Source organism: Eublepharis macularius, chromosome 2 (assembly GCF_028583425.1).
Source record: "Eublepharis macularius isolate TG4126 chromosome 2, MPM_Emac_v1.0, whole genome shotgun sequence".
Lineage (NCBI taxonomy): Eukaryota > Metazoa > Chordata > Lepidosauria > Squamata > Eublepharidae > Eublepharis > Eublepharis macularius.
The window spans coordinates 105919347-105937835 of NC_072791.1; the positions used below are offsets into that span (position 1 = coordinate 105919347).

General features: G+C 42.1%; 1 protein-coding gene across 6 annotated transcripts in view; it reads left to right on the forward strand.

The window, feature by feature from the left end:
• Positions 1–16321, forward strand: part of BBOX1 (gamma-butyrobetaine hydroxylase 1) — a 62276-nt gene extending 45955 nt beyond the window's left edge. For all 6 annotated transcript variants that reach the window (XM_054970513.1, XM_054970514.1, XM_054970515.1 and 3 more), the window contains 4 exons: positions 4879–4984; positions 12893–13089; positions 13598–13764; positions 15928–16321. In XM_054970513.1, coding sequence (XP_054826488.1) covers positions 4879–4984; positions 12893–13089; positions 13598–13764; positions 15928–16088 — 631 coding nt within the window. In that variant the 3' untranslated portion in view covers positions 16089–16321. The remainder of the gene's footprint in view (positions 1–4878; positions 4985–12892; positions 13090–13597; positions 13765–15927) is intronic.
• Positions 16322–18489: the final 2168 nt, after the last annotated feature.

Sequence of the window (18489 nt, forward strand, 5' to 3'; positions counted from 1 at the left end):
AGTGTCCACATCTTTAAGACAATTGTATTACTCTCTTAGTTTAAGTACTGACATGCACATTAAGCAAATGTCTGGCCTATGTATATATTATGTTTTGTTGTTGACTGGATTCCATCTCACAAAAACTATACAAACTGGAGCATGTGGTTTTTGATCTTGTCCCCGGCTCTGTGTTTTGCCACTGAAAGCATATTTGGAATATACTGTAATGTGTCATGCCCTCATATTTCAACCATTTTACAGTTTGTAATTTTGTGCTGTTATCAGCAGGATTCTCTTGCTTATGTTAGTTCATCCATCTTGAAAATATAAAAGGAAATGGGGAGCGGAAGCTGTGACACTCTCTTCTTGTGAGAGACAGATGAAAATTATCAAAATCTTCCGTAGAAATATTTGTTCTGACCTGAAAGACAGTTTTGTGAAGGAGCTCTTGGACTTGTCCCAATCAATAGCAAAACTAAAATTCCACTGAAGAAGAAATCAACAAGAAAACCCCAGCATAGCAGTTATGCTTATAATGTGTTCTTTTTAGTCATCTAGGGCTTAATCCAACCTCTGCCATTGGCACCAGAGCTATGTACCCTCATTAAGTGTCAATAAACCCATTTCCCTTTCTCCCTGTCCCCAGCCAACCAGAGCCGGCACGCCCATTGAGGCCAGGTAGGCAGTGGCCTCGGGCGCGAGGGCACTGGAGAGGCACCGAAGGGGGTGTTGGGAGGTGGAGGCACGCGCAGCGGAGCTGGTGTGACTGGGCTGCAGCTGCTGCTGCAGCCAGCCAGTCCCGTTCCGCCGCCGCCACCACACGCCCCAGCCAGGCGCAGAAGCCGTGAGCTGCTGCTGTGGTGGCGCACAGAGGCTGCTCCGTGCTCCGCATGCCGCCCCAGCAGCAGCCTGATGGCTTCTGCGCCCGGCTGGGGCATGTGGCGGTGGCGGCACGGGGCCACACCAGCTCTGCTGCACGCTCCTCCACCCCCACACATCTCAGCCGGGCACAGAAGCCGTCAGGCTTCTGCTGGGGCGGCGTGCGGAGCATGGAGCAGCTTCCGCGTGCCACCCCAGCTATCCTGCACTGCGTGATGACATCATCGCACGATGACGTCATCACGCAGTCCATGGCGTGCGCGCACGCTCTCCGCGCATGTGCACGAGTGGCCGTAGGCGCCAGAAACTCTGGCACCGGCCCTGCAGCCAACCCTCAGATGGGAACAAGTAATGCAGAGCACAGGCTGCTGCATACCACGTAACAGAGGTCCAGCTCTTTTTTTTTCCTTCCCAGGGCCATGCACACAAACTACTGATGCCAGAGTCTTTTAGATACACCAATTGATTTTTTTTTCACTATTTGCCCTACAAAACCAAACTTTCATGAGAAAAAGCTGAAGATGAGATTGAAAAGTAGAAGTACTGGAAGTATTTCAAATGCCTTGCCTCCTTCCATTCCTTAACTGATCATAGAATCAGAGTTGGAAGGGGATCTTACAGACCATCTAGTCCAGCAATGGCGAACCTATGGCACGCGTGCCACAGCTGCTACGCAGAGCCCTCTCTGTGGGCACACGAGCCAAGTCGCCGATCGCTAGGTCCAGGGCTCATTTGGAGGGGGAACACCTGCACCTTAGTAGCTCTAAGCAAAGATCACATGGGTTTTGGCCCTGCCCACGTGATTCCTTTTCCTCAAGGCTTCCTCCCTGCTGCCTGTCTCTTTAGCAGCAGGAAGCAGAGGCAGCAGCAAGGCTGCTGGGGCTGGCTTTCTAAAGAAGAGTAAGCTGCTTTGATTTAACTTGCTTTACTTTCAGTCGTGGCTCTTGAGTAAGTGAGAGAGAGAGAGAGTGCTTGCAAGCAGGGCTGCTGGTCTAAAGAAGAGCAAACTGCTTTGATTTAACTCGCTTTACTTTCAGTTGTGGCTCTTGAGTGAGAGAGGGAGGGAGAGAGAGAGTGCTTGCAAGCAGGGCTGCTGGTCTAAAGAAGGGCAAACTGCTTTGATTTTTCAGTCGTGGCGCTTGAGTGAGTGAGAGAGAGTGCTTGCAAGCAGGGCTGCTGGTCTAAAGAAGGGCAAACTGCTTTGATTTAACTTGCTTTCCTTTCAGTTGTGGCTTCTGAGTGAGAGAGAGAGAGGTTAATTAGTTGGGACAACTGTATGAGTTGTATTTCTTAACTAAAACCTCAGTATTCAGGTTTAATTGCAGTGCTGGCACTTTGAAATAAATAAAAGTTGGTTTTATGTTGCTGTTTGGGCACTCGGGCTCAAAAAGGTTTGCCATCACTGATCTAGTCCAACCCACTGCCCAGTGCAGGAACAGCCTAAAGTATCCCCAATAGCCACTCCTTGAAGACTGGCAATGAGAGGGAATCTACCACATCCCTAAGCAGCCGATTTCACTGCTGAATTATTCTTAATGTGAAGAAGTTTTTCCTAACATCCAGCTGGTACCTTTCATCATGTAGTTTAAATCCATTGTTTTGAGTTGTATCCTCTGTTGCCAACAGGAACAACTCCCTTACCTCCCCTAAGTGACAGCCTTTCAAATACTTCAAGAGAGCAATCATGTCACCCCTCAACCTCCTCCAAACTGAACATTCCCAGGTCCCTCAGTCTTTTCTCTCTCTCTCTCTCTTTTTTTATTTTCTAATTACTAACATCAAAACTACAAACAGAAAAAGGAAAAAGGAAACAAGGGGAGAGGGAAAAAACAACATAAGAACACAAACTACAACTACAAATATTGAATTCCCTTCATAATACAATTATTTAAAGTTAAACTTTCTAATATGCTATTAGATTGGTAGATCTTATAAGATACAAAGTACAGTCAGGATCAGGTCTTCTTCCCCCCCCCCCCCCCGCATCTCGGTCTCAGTTCTCTTTGAACAGCTACAATAGCTGCGCTCACTCCCTCCTCCCCACTCCCCCCTTCAGATTCTGGATCTTCTTCTTGCTCGAACTCTTGATGATTAAGCACAAAATCCTTCAGCTGTACTTCCAATATTATCTTGTAGGCTTGGTCTTTATATCTAAACCAGATGCCTTCCGGAAATAACCATTTGTATTTTATATCACTCTTTCTCAGAAGAGCTGCAAACCTTTTGTATTTGAATCTTCTTTTCCGAGCTAGAAATGGAACGTCCTTCAATATCTTAACCTTGTTGCCAAGAAAGTCCAAGTCCACATTGGTCGAATTGTATAAAATAGTGTCCTGAGTCTTCTTAGATGAAAAATCAATAATAATCTCGCGAGGCAGCTGACGCTTCATTGCATATTTTGAAGATGTCCGACGGACTTCCAGAATATCGCTTTTTAACTCTTTTTTAGTTGCCTTTGCGAATGATGCCAAAAGTTCCGACACCAAATCCTTTAAATTTTCACTTTCCTCCTCCTTCACATTCTGTAAACGCAATACCATCTGAGCACGATCCACTTGTAGTCCTGTCAATTGATTCTCCAAAAGCTTTACTTCTTTGTTTGTAGCTCTCATGAGTGTTGCATTTTCACAAGCAGATTCCTCTGTCTCGAGCGCTACATCTTTAATGGTTTTCACTTCATTTTCAACTGAGCCAACCCTTTGTCCGATTTCATTTAGCTTATCAACAAAGGGCTTCATAGCTTCAACGACTGACCGTTTAACCACCTCTTCAAGAGTCTCTCCCTTCCCCTGCAACACAGCCGAAACCGATTTGCCCACAGCAGGGCTCTGCTTTTTCGTCGCCATCTTGGGGGGGGGGGGAGTCCGCCAACTAAGTTCCAAAACTCAATGAAGGGGAAGATATCCGAGCCTTTTTAAACTTCAACTCCCACCAAGCCTTCGCATATGCTTAGAATAACAGAAGGGATCCGCTTACTTACAGGTTTTCACCTTAAATCTGCTTGTTGCCGTTCTCCATGACCCAGCAGCATGCGATGTGCTGCGCAAGTCTGCTGGCCTCCATAGGAGCAGACGGGCTATTTACCCCCTGGATCGACTTCAGGGGGCTCTTCCCACAGCGCTCTGCACCCTGACCCCCTACCTGGGAGTCCTGGGGGTTAACCCTCGCAGGTCAACCACCCGGTCAGGCTGCTCGGCCGCTTCCTCCCGGACCTGCGGAGAGGAGCGTCCGACATGGCCGGGAAAATGAAACCGAATCGTCCCTCAGTCTTTTCTCATAGGGCTTGGTCTCCAGGCCTCTGATAACCTGTTCAAGTTTGTCCACATCCTTTTGGAAGTGAGGCCTCCAGAACCGCACACAATACTCCAAGTGGGGTCTAACCAACACGGTATATAGTGGGATAATGTCATCCTGGAATTTGGATGTTATGCCTTTGTTAATACAAGATGGTGTTTGCCTTTTTAGTTGCTGCATCACACTGACTGCTCATATTTAGCTTCCTATCCACTCATATCCCAAAATCTTGTTCACACACACTGCTACCCAGAAGTGAGTCCTTCATCCATTTTTGTTACCCAGGTGTAGAACCTGGCACTTATCCATGTTAAATTGCAACTTATTCAAATCTGCCCACTTTCCCAGTGTGTTCAGATCTAGTTGAATTCTATCTCTGTCTTCAAGGGTATTTGCTACTCCTCCCAGTTTGGTGTCATCTGCAAATTTAATGGAGAATCCTTTCACATCCTCATTCAGATCATTTATAAAAATATTGAAAAGTACTGTGCTCAGGACTGAGCTGGAAGTGTGAATCCAAGGTCCGTATCAAAGGTGTTACCTCCAAAAGTAATTCCTTTTCTTCATGTGTTTTTAAAACAGTCATTTCAAAACAATGGTAGCCCCTGGTGATTTACATGGGTATTAATGTTATGATCAACCATTTTTTTGTTAAGTCTTGTATCTAGGGTTTTATAGGCAGACTGTTATAATCGCCCCTTCTCTTTCTTTCTTGTTACATAGTCCTACTTGGCAAGTACAAGATAAAATGGATGCTAACAATGTGGCTTACACAACTGAGAAGCTAAGTTTTCACACCGATTATCCTGTTCTACAACATCCACCTGGGGTAAGAAAAAGCAGAGGGCAAAGTAAATGTGAAAAGGGCCACAATGAAGGAGGGCCATTGAAATATTATCTGATATAAAGAAACACAGAGAGTACATAATTGGTGAGATGGGCATGGATGGAAACTATCCATGAACCATCTAGGTTCAATTCTGAAGCATAATGTGTTGTTTATTATTAATTTAAGCTTCCACCTTCTCTGCCTTTTAAGTTCAGACTGGATTCATTTGCTAAAAGGAGCTCTTGGCTGCTTCTGCTGTCCCTACAAATACAAGTCTCAATGGTCTTCTTCCCAGGGTCTTCTTCCAGTTTTACCACCCAACATTACCTCAGTCTTTTGTGTTCAGCTTCAGTTAGTTCACTTACAAAGGACCCTCAGGCCTGCAGGTGGAATTCATATTAAAAATGTCAAGCTACATCTTGGTATTATTAATGTACTGAGGCCAGTTCATCCTGAATCTTCACATGATCTAATTCAGCTGCCTCATACATGCACTGAACTGGAGTGGACACAAGATAGAACGTTGTGGCATTGCACAATGGAGATTCTAGAGATATGCAGAACTGACACTCATCACTGTATGTTGGAACTGTCCTGCTAGAAAAGAACTGGAAATCTTGAGAGATGGGTTTCTGACATAGTTAACCCTAACTACATCACCAACAGCACACAATCATGCAGTTGAAAAGCACAAGTGCACCTTCTTCTAGTGGAACCCAGACAGGTTCCAAGTTATGCTTAATCTAGATGATGTGGATGAATTTAATGGAGCAGAATATTTTAAGTACCTTTACTAACACTCTGCAATTTTATTGGTAATATGCAGCTAAAGCAACGTAGAAGCACTAATATAAGCACAATATTCCCTAGGGCACTACTGCTTGACCCTGGTAGTTTTTTTTTAAATTAATGCATCACATATTATTACATTTCAATACAGTCACAGTTCTCCTATGATACATCTTTTACCCCTTTTGTAACCCCCCCCCCCCCCCGCAAGGTGGCCATCCTATAACGACAAATTAAATTTTTAGCCAAGAGCACATTTTTTCCAATTTTCCAAATATAGTTGTATTGGCTTCTCCATTATATACCCATTGAAAATATACAGACCATTTCTCTTTTATCTCCTCCATTTTTCCATCCCATGCCTTATCTTTTTTAAACATTCCAACATATCCGATTGAATATATTCATACAAGTAATCATTCCATCTTTCTTAGGTCCATTTTAATTTCTCCTTCCAACCGTATGCAATCACTGCATGTGCAGCTAGTAACATTTCTTTGAAAATATCCTGGTTTTGTTTCTCAATTCTAATGTTTCCCAATACACCCATGAATAATAGATCTACATCTATATTAAGGTTGACCTTACATACCAATGCTATTTTTCCCCGTACCTTTTCCCAAAAATCTATTACCTTTGGACACTCCCACCATAAGTGGGAGTACCACCCTTCTTTTGCATTGCAATGCCAGCAGTTAGGTTTTATCCCTTTAAGCATGTATGCCAATTGGGCAGGAGTTCTATACCACTTCATGATTATCTTTCTTTCAAGTTCTCTATACTTTTCTAGCATAATTGCCTTCAAATTCACCATTAACTTATTAACTTCCTCAGAAGTTATTTGTTTTTCTTTATTCCATTTATTTTTTAGAGTTCTAAACATAAACTCCTTATCCCTCACCAATTCAAGGTAGATTTTCCCTGCCAGCCCTTTCTTTATTTCATCCACATATAATGCATGTTCCATATTATTGTCTTCCCTTTTAATAGCTTCTTTATATTTATCTTGTTTAATTAAATGGTATAACCCCATTAAATTTAACCAATATCTTTCCCCCAATTTTTGATTCAATTCCTGAAGTGGTAACAAATCCCCTTGACCGTTATACATATCCTTCACTCTAGTTATACCTTCCGCCTTAAGATCTTCCCAAAATTTCGGGTTCATCTCCTTCTTCCAGATATACTTAAGTGGAGTCCATTTTGAGTTCTGTGGCATCATAGCCATTTTCCACCTCTTCCAAGCAATCAAGGCTATTTTTCTTGGGTCCTTTGCTTGTGTTATCTCCTTTTGCAGATCTCTAGTAACTTTTGCAGATCTCTCCATAACTACCTGCTCCCTTATTGATTGCAGATTCAAATCTTACCCACTTATCCCCTTTCCTCCATTTTAGCTCCATCAATGCTTTCAACTGAAATGCATCATAATAAGCTTGCAAATGTGGGAGTCCCCATCCTAAATCATCTTGGGGCATATATACCAATTTTTTTGAGATTCTTGCTTTTTTCTGCACGAACACCCAATTTTTAATATTTTCATCCCATTTCCCTATATCTTTCTGGTCAAGTTCTATTGGGAGTACCTGAAGTAGGTATAACATCTTTGGTAATATAAACATTTTAACTGCTCTAATTTTCCCCCCAAAACTCAAATGTTTATTCTTCCAATCCTTCAATTTTTTTGTTATCTTTGTCCAAACCTTATTATAATTGATTTTTGTAGCTTCTCTATGTTTCTAGCAAGATATACTCCTAAATATTTAATTTTACTTACTCCTGAATTCATCCCCGTGAGAACTAATATCTCTCTTTTAGTTTTCCTGTCTACGTTAAGAAACATTATTTCAGATTTCTTAATATTGACACCAAGCCCCGAGCTTGACTTGAAATCTTCTAAAATAACTAGCAGGTCTCTTATTGCCTGTAGTGGATTACTTATTGTCAGCAGAATATCATCCGCAAAAAGATTTAACTTAAGTTCTTCCTTACCTATTTGAAATCCCTGAATTCTACCACTATTTTGAATCCTATCTGCTAGGGGTTCCATTGCTAATGCAAATAGCATCGGGGATAATGGGCAACCTTGTTTTACTCCTCTCTGGATTGAAATTTCTCTAGTATGTCTATCGTTTATTCTAATAACTGCTTTACCGCCCCTATAGCTTGACCCTGGTAGTCTTAAAAGTGCACCTGCAACTTGCGAAAGAGAGAGAAGCCTTGAAGAAGAAGAGATATGCCTATTATGAAAGCTTGCCATTAAGAAAATGCATTTGCATTTGCAATACATACATAGACACGCGATGTTATGCTTGTAACCAAAGAGCCAGTTTGGTGTAGTGGTTAAGAGCGCGGGACTCTAATCTGGAGAGCCAGGTTTGATTCCCCACTTCTCCACTTGAAGCCAGCTGGGTGACATTGGGTCAGTCACAGCTCTTTCAGAGCTCTCTCAGCCCCACCCACTTCACAGGGTATTTTGTTGTGGGGATAATAATTACATACTTCGTAAAACACTCTGAGTGGGCATTGTTGTCCTGAAGGGCAGTATATAAATCAAATGTTGTTGTTGTTGTTGTTGTTCTTCTTCTTCTTCTTCTTCTTCTTCTTATTATTATTATTATTATTAAAATACTCCCCTTAAGGGAGAAAATATATGCACACAATCAGTGCCGGATCTAGTGTTCCCAGTGCCCGGGACAAGCGAAGTTTGGCTGCCCTTGCGTGTGCTCACAGCGCACGCGTGCTTCCAGCACCATGTAATGACATCACTTCGTGACGTCATTACAAAGGGCGTGCCTGCCGCCAGCAGAGCAGCAGCAGTGGCTAGGAGGCCACCTGTGCCACTCGCCTGCCCCGCTGAGGGGGTGGCCAGCTTGCCATGCGCTCCCTGTCCTGCGGGGCAGGCGAATGGCGCAGGCGGCCTCCCAGCCTTCCGTGCCACTCACATGCCCAGCAGGACAGGGAGCGCGCGGCAAGCTCGCCAACCCCTCAGCCGGGCAGGCGAATGGCACAAAGGGCTGGGAGGCCGCCCACACTACCCCCTCAGCGGGGCACTCCCAGTGGCTAGCAGCTGCGCCTGGTGGCCCCTCTGGTGGCACCGGGGGCAGACTACCCCCCCTGTCCCCCCCTCAATCCGGCCCTGCACACAATAGATGGAGTTAGAAGACTAACCAAAAGGTAAAGGAGGAAGGAGCAGCTGCCAAAGGGAGAGTTGAAGACACCTGCCCATACATAGCAGAATACAGGGAGAGAACAAAAGCCCATAGAAACAGCAGCTTTAGATATGCAGAGCAACCCAAGGCTATGAGGACCCCAGGCAGCGAAAGTAACCTTTTGCACATTTCAAGAGGGAAAGTATGTCGCCTCCACAAAGGCTAGGAGGAAACAGCACCAGCTTACATGATACAAGTTGGCCTTGGAATATGTTATAAGTGTCAAGTCAGCAAAAGAAGAGAGAAACCCAATTTAGTCTGGATGGGAAGTATAGGTCGGAAGAGATGTTCCTAGAAAACGATAAGACACGGTGCTAAACTGATAAGCAAAGGAAAATGGGAAATATTGTAATTAAGATGATGACCAGGATTATTCTTCCAATAAAGATGCTTTGGTTTCATTGGAGGAGGCAACCTGTTAACACCAATGGAGGTCCTGAGGGGACTTAAGCCAATTAGAACCCCAATATTGTAATGAACCAAAGGGTATAAAATGTCTTGCACAAGCCTTTGTAACTTTGATGAGCACGGTGTATGTGGAAGCGTGATCTTCCGCCTTGCCGGTGCTCCTCCCATTTAAATAAATGATATAGATTTCCTTCTCTCACTGGACTCTAAGTGTTTGTGCTTTTGTGTGGATTGGCTATAGACAAAGAGCAACACCAATTGGGTGTAACAGAGACATTCTGAATTAGCCAAGTACTAAATCAAATTCACCTTGGTTACCATACAATAGATGCAGGAAAGCCCATACATGCATTGTGAAGCTGAATGTTTCAGTGGAAACCATGATTCATTTTTTGTGCAGTACTTTAATAACCTACTGAACTTATAACATTCTGACACTATGACAAAATTCTTGCCATCCAGTCTGCATTTGCAAAGAAAGCAGATTAATGTTGAAGTGCACGTGTTGTAGGAAACATTTGCTCAAGGCCCTCAGACAATTTGTAGCAGTCATATTATTAATGAATTGAGCAGACTAGCATCATATTCCTCTGAATATGTGCCAGCTCATTCACACTAATGTGTTGTCTTGAAAATTCATTTAGAAACTGTACAAGTGAATATGGCATGGAAATGGGGGGGTATTCCTCAAATGGGAAACAAATGAAAGTTAGCTCACTATCTCATTCGTGCCAAGAATCACACAGTCCCATATGATGTTACTCACAATCTCTTCAATTTGAAAATGCTTGTACAAAATAAAAATAGCTTTAAAACATTTTGGAAATGGTCTACCATCTAAATGTTCTCACTACATGCTTGTGTACATCTGCTCTGGTTACATGATACTTTGAAATTCTAATAAGACATTTTATAAAGGGGAGCAAAAAACCCCACTCCAATAAAAGTGTTTCATATTCCCCACTTCCCTAGCAGGGCAGTATTTTACAGTCAGTCTCCTTGTGAAGAGACTTACTGAGTTTTGTAATATCTGTTTGCTTACTTACAAATGTACCAGGTGAGCATGAGAGAAGTACCAAGAGAGCACCTCCCAAATGTCTCCAAGAGCATTTCCCTCAAAAGCAAATAGCTGATTTTTAGTGTATGCCTCCCCCAAGTCTAAGGAATGTCCTGCAGATATATGTTCCATGGTGACCTGTGTACAGCTGCTGTGATATGTGAGGGCCTTGGATGCTATCATGAGAATGTGTAGCAGTGTGAAGACCCGTCCCCTGGTTTCCAGCATCTTTAGATGCTGTTGTGGTCTGTACTGTATTTACCACAAAGGAAAACCACCATAAATGTATGAAGACCCTCTCAAAAAATCTGATATACACAAGAAGAGTACTTTTAACTGTGCATATTTGTAACATTTGTGCAAATATAGGACAACTCTTTTTTTCTAATGGTGCTTTTGGGGAACAACTCTCATCGTTTTGAGTAAATACAGTAGATAGTCCAGAAAATATAGTTCCTATGCTGCTGTGTCCAGTTGCAGCAGTTAATGAGGACACTAGGAACCATGGGAATTACATTACTTATTATTCACAGAAGGCCAAACTGCTCTTAATACATTGGTTGTTGTGGGTTTTCCGGGCTGTATTGCCGTGGTCTTGGCATTGTAGTTCCTGACGTTTCGCCAGCAGCTGTGGCTGGCATCTTCAGAGGTGTAGCACCAAAAGACAGAGATCTCTCAGTGTCACAGTGTGGAAAAGATGTAGGTCATTTGTATCTACCGGAAAACCCACAACAACCATCGTTCTCCGGCCGTGAAAGCCTTGGACAATACATGCTCTTAATACATTTTGCAGCAGCATGTGTAGTCTAAAAGAAGTGCATAGGATTCTGAAGCCCATTGTACCATGCCCATTCATCTCTGGGATGGTGAAGGGACAACAAAGACCTGATAAGAGATCAGTTTTGGTTGATGAACAATAATGATATTGTATTGTCGAAGGCTTTCACGGCCGGAGAACGATGGTTGTTGGGGGTTTTCCGGGCTGTATTGCCGTGGTCTTGGCATTGTAGTTCCTGACGTTTCGCCAGCAGCTGTGGCTGGCATCTTCAGAGGTGTAGCACCAAAAGACAGAGATCTCTCAGTGTCACAGTGTGGAAAAGATGTAGGTCATTTGTATCTACTCAGGAGGGGTGGGGTTGAGCTGAGTCATTCTGTAAGAGTTTCCCAGGGTGTGGAATGCTAATGGCGGGAGGCTTCACTGAATCCTGAGAAGGTTCTTTTGCATATGGATTGGTGCTTGATGTGCTAATCTTCTCAGCTCAACCCCACCCCTCCTGAGTAGATACAAATGACCTACATCTTTTCCACACTGTGACACTGAGAGATCTCTGTCTTTTGGTGCTACACCTCTGAAGATGCCAGCCACAGCTGCTGGCGAAACGTCAGGAACTACAATGCCAAGACCACGGCAATACAGCCCGGAAAACCCCCAACAACCAATAATGATATTGAGTGGCTCTGAAGCTACATGGTTCTTTGCCATGCCACCTATGGCTTTTCTGAGCACCATTCCCTGGTGTGGCACCTGCTCCATGTTTGAGAAAAGTGGGCAAGGCCATTGCCTGGTGGGGCTTGTACTTGGCAGGTTGTTCCCACATAGAAACAGTTGCCACTAGATGGTATGGAGGCTACAAGCCTCCCTGAGCTGCATGCCTTTTGCCAAGTAGGTAAATAAAGGGCCCTTTCTCTCCAACAGTCCTCCACCCTTCTCCACAGCCTGTTTGCTCTCATCTCAATACCCAAATTGCTGCCAGAATGAGAGCAAGTTGGCCAAAGAGAAGAGACAGTAAAAACCCCAGCGTGGCAAGTGGTTTACACCCCAGACAGCTCACTCTCCTCAGGGAGTTTAGTCAGTGTCTCGCCAGAACTGCTGTGCCTCATGCCGAGGAGAGAGCAAAAAGAGAGGGAATTCAAAAAGACTGACTTCAGTATACGAATACATGATTTCTCATTTTAGTTAGCCTAATTGCCTCTTGGTAGCTACCATTTTTTTTCCTGAAACTGCTGCCAAAGCCAGGTCAAGCATCCCCATAATGGTTATCAGTCCCCAGTTCCTCTAATTGCCAAAATAAGCCAGCTATTAACTGCACTGACTGTTGACTCTCTTCTGGCTGAAACTACTTCAGGAAAAGAAAGAAAAATAGTGCATTTGCATGCATATATAATATGGATGATTTGGTCCTGACTCACAGCATATTTATTCAAGTATACTTTCTGTTGAGTAGTAGAAGAGTAGTGGTGTAGCAGAGTAATAAAACATTTCTAAATGTGAATTTTATTAGTATCTTTTCATGGCGGTTTGTAGCTCATGCCATCCCGATGGCAGTTTTCAGTAAGTAAAAGCAGAAAGTAATTAAAAACACTAATTCAGAGTTTAAATGAAATGATGGTTATGAATTATAATGCATCTAGGCCAGATTATAATACAGCATTAATTTGTTACAGATTCAATTCCTGCACTGTATAAAACAAACATCCACTGGAGGGGAGAGCGAAGTTGTAGATGGATTTCATGTAGCAAACAAGCTTAAGGAACAAAATCCTCAAGCATTCCAAATCTTGACCTCCACCCTTGTCGATTTCACAGACATTGGGGCCGATTACTGTGATTTCTCAGTGCAGGCCAAGCAAAGAATTCTAGAGTAAGTAACAGTGCAAAATCTGATTATACCCTACTGCCTGGAGCAGCACATGTCATGTAGCTGTTTTACTCTGAATTACAGTCGCACAGCAAGATTCTTGTTAAAATGTTTAAATAGCAAAAATCCACAGATCAATTTCTGCCACCTTGTGGAAGAAAAAAAAACAGGTTTTCAAAGGAGACTCATGGGTGCTATCCTCATATCCTTTGAGAAAGGGTGGGATTAAAAAAATTTCCAAAAAAATCCATATGCTAATGCATTTACTATTTTATAATCTACTATGGATTGCTTATAAAATCTTTTGTGAAAACTTGTGCCTACTCTATCATAGCATATAACCCTTTGCACTACTCTCCATTGTAATGAAGAAATTTCTGTTTTATTTTAATTTCTTCCTTTCCGCTTGAGGAGAGTAAACAATTTTAATCAGAAAATTATGTTTTCATACACCTAAACTGCTCAGGATTGAATGTCAAGATAACACACTTTCTTCTTCATTTCTTAATAGTGTAGATAACAAGGGCCAGGTGGTTCGTATTAACTTTAATAATGCTACCAGAGACACAATATTTGACATACCTGCTGAAAAAGTAAAGCCATTTTATACTGCTCTCAAAGACTTTGTTCTTCTGTTAAATTGTGTGGAGAATAAGTACTCCTACAAGATGAAACCAGGTAAGTAAAGTAGCTTTTTAAAGATTTACACACATACAGGTACATCTGAAATATCTCCACTGATGCGATAAAAGATTTTACCCAGAGGTATGCTTTTTTAAAAAATCCAAAATATACATCCCAAACCCCCAAATCTACTTGACAAGATAAATTTTGCTGCATGTGTGCACCACATAAATGAAGCATAATTGCAAACCATAGTTTATTTGGCACTTATTATACTTCTGTTCATCATAAGTATAGGCAAAGATATATGCAGGGCATTGAAGCTCTAACACCTACTACTGGGATGTGGTACCCTTTTTGGTCATCGAGGTTTCACTCGGTATTATCCACATCCTTTTAGCTTATTTTTGCATCTCTAAGGAATAGAAACTTAGGGAGGGGTTGTTTCAAATGAAAGCTAAAACTCTCAAGATTCCACATTCTTTGCTAACTACTAAATCCCATGCTTTTCTGTCACTTGTACAAGATCACAGGATATGTACAGCATTGAATGATATAATTATTGTTATTTTTCAGGCTTTCCCCCATTTCTTAATTATAACAATGATAGTTTAAAGATGCATTTAGGATGCAGCCCTTCAGCCCACCTAGAAACTCAGTAAATCTTCTGATTTACTTACCTACCTAGGATGCAAAACCAGGAGTTGTCAAGCACTTGACAGTCCACATTGCATGGCTAGGGGGCTCTGTTTGGATGGCCAGGTGGTATTGGCCTGGTTCAAGACAGAGATTCCCAAATGATGAGCTGCAATTCACTTTTACATCACAGAGGGCTTTGAAGTCCTATTGATCTTGGTTGGAATGTAAAACAGTAGCTAGAGGCCTCAGTGCACCCCACTATCCTTCCCAGCATAAGTGGGACTGTCCCTGCCCTCTCCTCCTGTGGTCTTCTTAACACAGTTGGTTGTCAGCTGCAGAAAGGCTTCAGACACAGCTGAAAATGCATGGAATAGACAAGTCAGAGATGTGTAGATAGCTCAGGTGAGAAACAGATGTGTGAGAGCATCTAAGGCCTTTCTGTATTTTGTGCCCATCTCAGCGTGGATAAGCCATATGGGTAGTCTAGCTATGACTGCCCAGCACCAATAAGCAGTGCAAAACGAAGTCAAATGACATGGAAATTCTTGCTTATATTGGGGTGAGGGGGGGTTCACAGGGTACAGCAAGATATCTAGATTTCTATTGATCTAAAATTCATAACATTGATTAATTTTTGGATATCCAAGTTGAGGCAGGGGCATGTCTGCCCATAACTAGGGAATACCAGAGGTGGTTTCTTATGCAAGAACATTAATCATCACAAGAATACCATGTGTTTGTTAATGTTTTGATTCAAGTTTTACTATTTACAAAATGTGATGGCAACTCAGAGGTTACTAGTCTTTTGCTACCTCAGAAAGACATGGTGAGAACAGACAGGGCGAGGTCCAGTTAGGGCTATAAAGCCCTAAATGGACTGGGACCAGCATACCTGAGGGACCACCTCTCCCCATATGTACTTCGGAGGGCTCTTAGATTTGCAGTTAAACACTGGTGGTCCCTGGCCCCAGGGAGGCCCATTTTCTGTCCTGGCCCCAACCTGGTAGAAGTCTCTGTCAGAAGACACTCAGGCCCGCCAAGATCTTGTATCTTTTCGGCGGTCCTGTAAGACAGAGATGTTCCTCCAGGCATATGGTTGAGGCCAGCACTGGATCCATCTAATTAGCCTCCCTGCCAGTCTCCTGCCAGTGGTGGGGAACATATGGTCCATCTGCCTCCCCATGCTTGAGGAGTTAAGAGTTTCACCAACCCACACGTCCACCCTTTTCTTCCCTTGTGTATAGTGGGCAGGGACGGGGGAAGGGTGCACCATCTGGAATGCTGAAATCCAAGTTGGTACTGAGATGTATTTTATTGGTTTTATTTATTGTAATTTATTTATGATTGTAACCTGCCCCTGAGCCTGCTTGCGGGGAGGGCAGGCTAAAAATCAATCAATCGGTTTCAGCTTGGATTTCGTAACTTGGATCAGGCCATGATTAATCTTCCTCTCGCCACACATCATGCCATACCCAGATTTGCAGCAAAGAATTAACCATCAGCTAACTCAAAATGTGTTGGAGCTCTCCCAGTCTATCACACTTCTCACTATTTGCATTCACTTCATTCTTTTTGTAGGTGAAATAGTGGTATTTGACAACTGGCGTGTACTGCATGGCCGACTGAGTTACCAGGCAGGGACAGAAATATCCCGTCACCTTGAAGGAGCCTATGCAGACTGGGATGTGGTAATGTCAAGACTGCGGATCCTACAGAAGAATGTCCTGAATAGGAAGTAACCTTTAAAAGCAGAACTCCATGTCTCTGCACAAGTGGGAAAACAGACGAGACAGCCTGTTCCCAGATGATAACGAATCTAATATGTTTCCAGACTGCCTGCATGAAAGTCCCAGTTGACATAGCTCTAGCTAGTCTATTAGAACCCTGGCTGATCTCTGGTACAGGATTAACTGGGCCTCCATGGTTGACATGAATATTGACACTGATGTTCATAAATTTGTGATTTGGAAAATGAATTTGTCCAGCTTGTATTTTTCGGATATATTATGAATCATTTTCTCCCAAACATTCTTCTCCAGCATAGAATGTAGAATGAGATTGATTTACAGTCAATGTTCAGCAAATCACATCCCTGAAAGCCAGCTGCTTTTAATGCTCATGCACAAAAGCTGTTGAATGTTAAGCCCTTACGCTCTATAAAACTTGTGCTGGTTGCTGTGAAACTATGCAAGCTACAAATCTAGCTGATTTGTAGGTGCATGCTCAAAGTTTTTTATTGGCAGCACTGTTCACATGATGAAACGATAATGGATTCCTGTAAAACTGCATGAACTACAAATCCAACTGGTTTGTAAGCACATGCACAGAAATTCTATAAAGTTAAGCCCTTACTTTCAGTAACACTCTCATTGATTGCTGTAAACTACATGACCAGGATCACCTATATAGTGAGTGACTTCTGTCAATCCTTGAAAATATTCTGAAGCTACTATTCCCCATTCAGATCTATCATTCTTGGGGATAGGGGTTGAATTTCCAAGTGGCTTTCAGCCATATCTGGTGCTGGGAAATGTAACTGACATGAGGCAGTGCATCAGTATGTATGCTCCAATGTTATGACCTGGGAAAGGATTCTTGGGAAGCAGACAGGCATTCTTTGAACACTTGCTGAAAAAGCTGTTCAAATATCCTAATTAGTTGACACAATAGAAACTAGGCACATTCTCCCACTGATTAAAACTCAGGAGCTCTGAAGCTTTCTAGAGAATTGAGGGCAATGAAGCAGCAGGGAAAAAACAGCTGGAATAGAAGTATAGGACAATATGTGTAAACACAGCGTACTGCCTTCTTGAAGTCATGTGATATAAAGGCAGTAGTAGCAAAGCAGTCGCAGTTTATGGGCTTTCTTGGTAAAAATACCTAGTTAGTAAAATGATTTCCCTTAGGAAGTCTCCTGAATTAGATTGCTGCTGGACTTGCAGAAGCAGGCCAAAGCTGTTGAGTTTCAGTGGGCCTTTGAAAGATAACCATCTTTCTGATGCTTTCTCTTTTTTTTGAATTTTTTTTATTAGGTGAGCATAATTTACAATAACATTTATCTATTAGAACCTTAATATCTATATTCCCCCACCCTTTCCCTCCCCCCCTTTTTCTGAGACTTCCAACAGCTTTCCAACCCAATAACAAAGTCTATTACTTACTTATCTCTACATATCATAACATTTTACTTTACTATACTAAATAATATCCATTAGTTTCAAATCTAATTCTAATCTTAAACTAACCATAGTTAAAACTTCCCTTTATCAGATAAAGATTCATATCTCTTAATCTCCAAATTTAATAACTTTCCAATTGCCACAATATTCCCTTTACGTCCCACTTCTCTAAATATTGTCTTAACCTCCCCCATTCGTTAAAAAATTCTTCTAAGCTCTGATCTCTCAGCCGTCATTTTATCCATTTCTGCCGTGTACAGCAATTTTTGTATCCAATCTTCAATAGATGGTATTTCTTGCACCTTCCATTTCTGCGCATATAATATTCTTGCCGCTGTTGTCATATAAAATACTAATGTTCTATATTGCATAGGAACATCTTCCATATTTAAGTTCAGTAGCAATAGTTCTGGGTTCTTTGTTATCGATGTCTGCAGAATTTCATTCATCACTTCTAAAATATCTCCCCAGTACTGTTTAGCCACTTCACAAGTCCACCACATATGATAGAATGATCCTTCATGATTTTTACATTTCCAACATTTATCTGACATCTTAGCATTTCCATACGCTATTTTTTCAGGCATCAAGTACCACCTATATATCATTTTGTAAACATTCTCCTTAATACTGGTACAGGTTGAAATTTTTAGTGTATTATTCCACAAATGCTCCCGTGCTTCCATTGTTATATCTCTCTGACAATTGATAGCCCACTTCACCATCTGGACTTTAAAAGATTCATCTTCTGTGTACCACTTCAAAAGTATTTTATAAATTTTTGATATCTTCTTCTTACTTTCTTGTAGTATATTTTCCTCCAACTCCGAGTCTTTCCATCTAATTCCCCCTTTTGAGCAGTCCGAGTTATATAAATCCTTAATTTGCCTATACTGAAACCATCCATAATATAGAGATAATTCTTCTTCTGTTTTGATTTTAATCATATTTTGTTCCATTA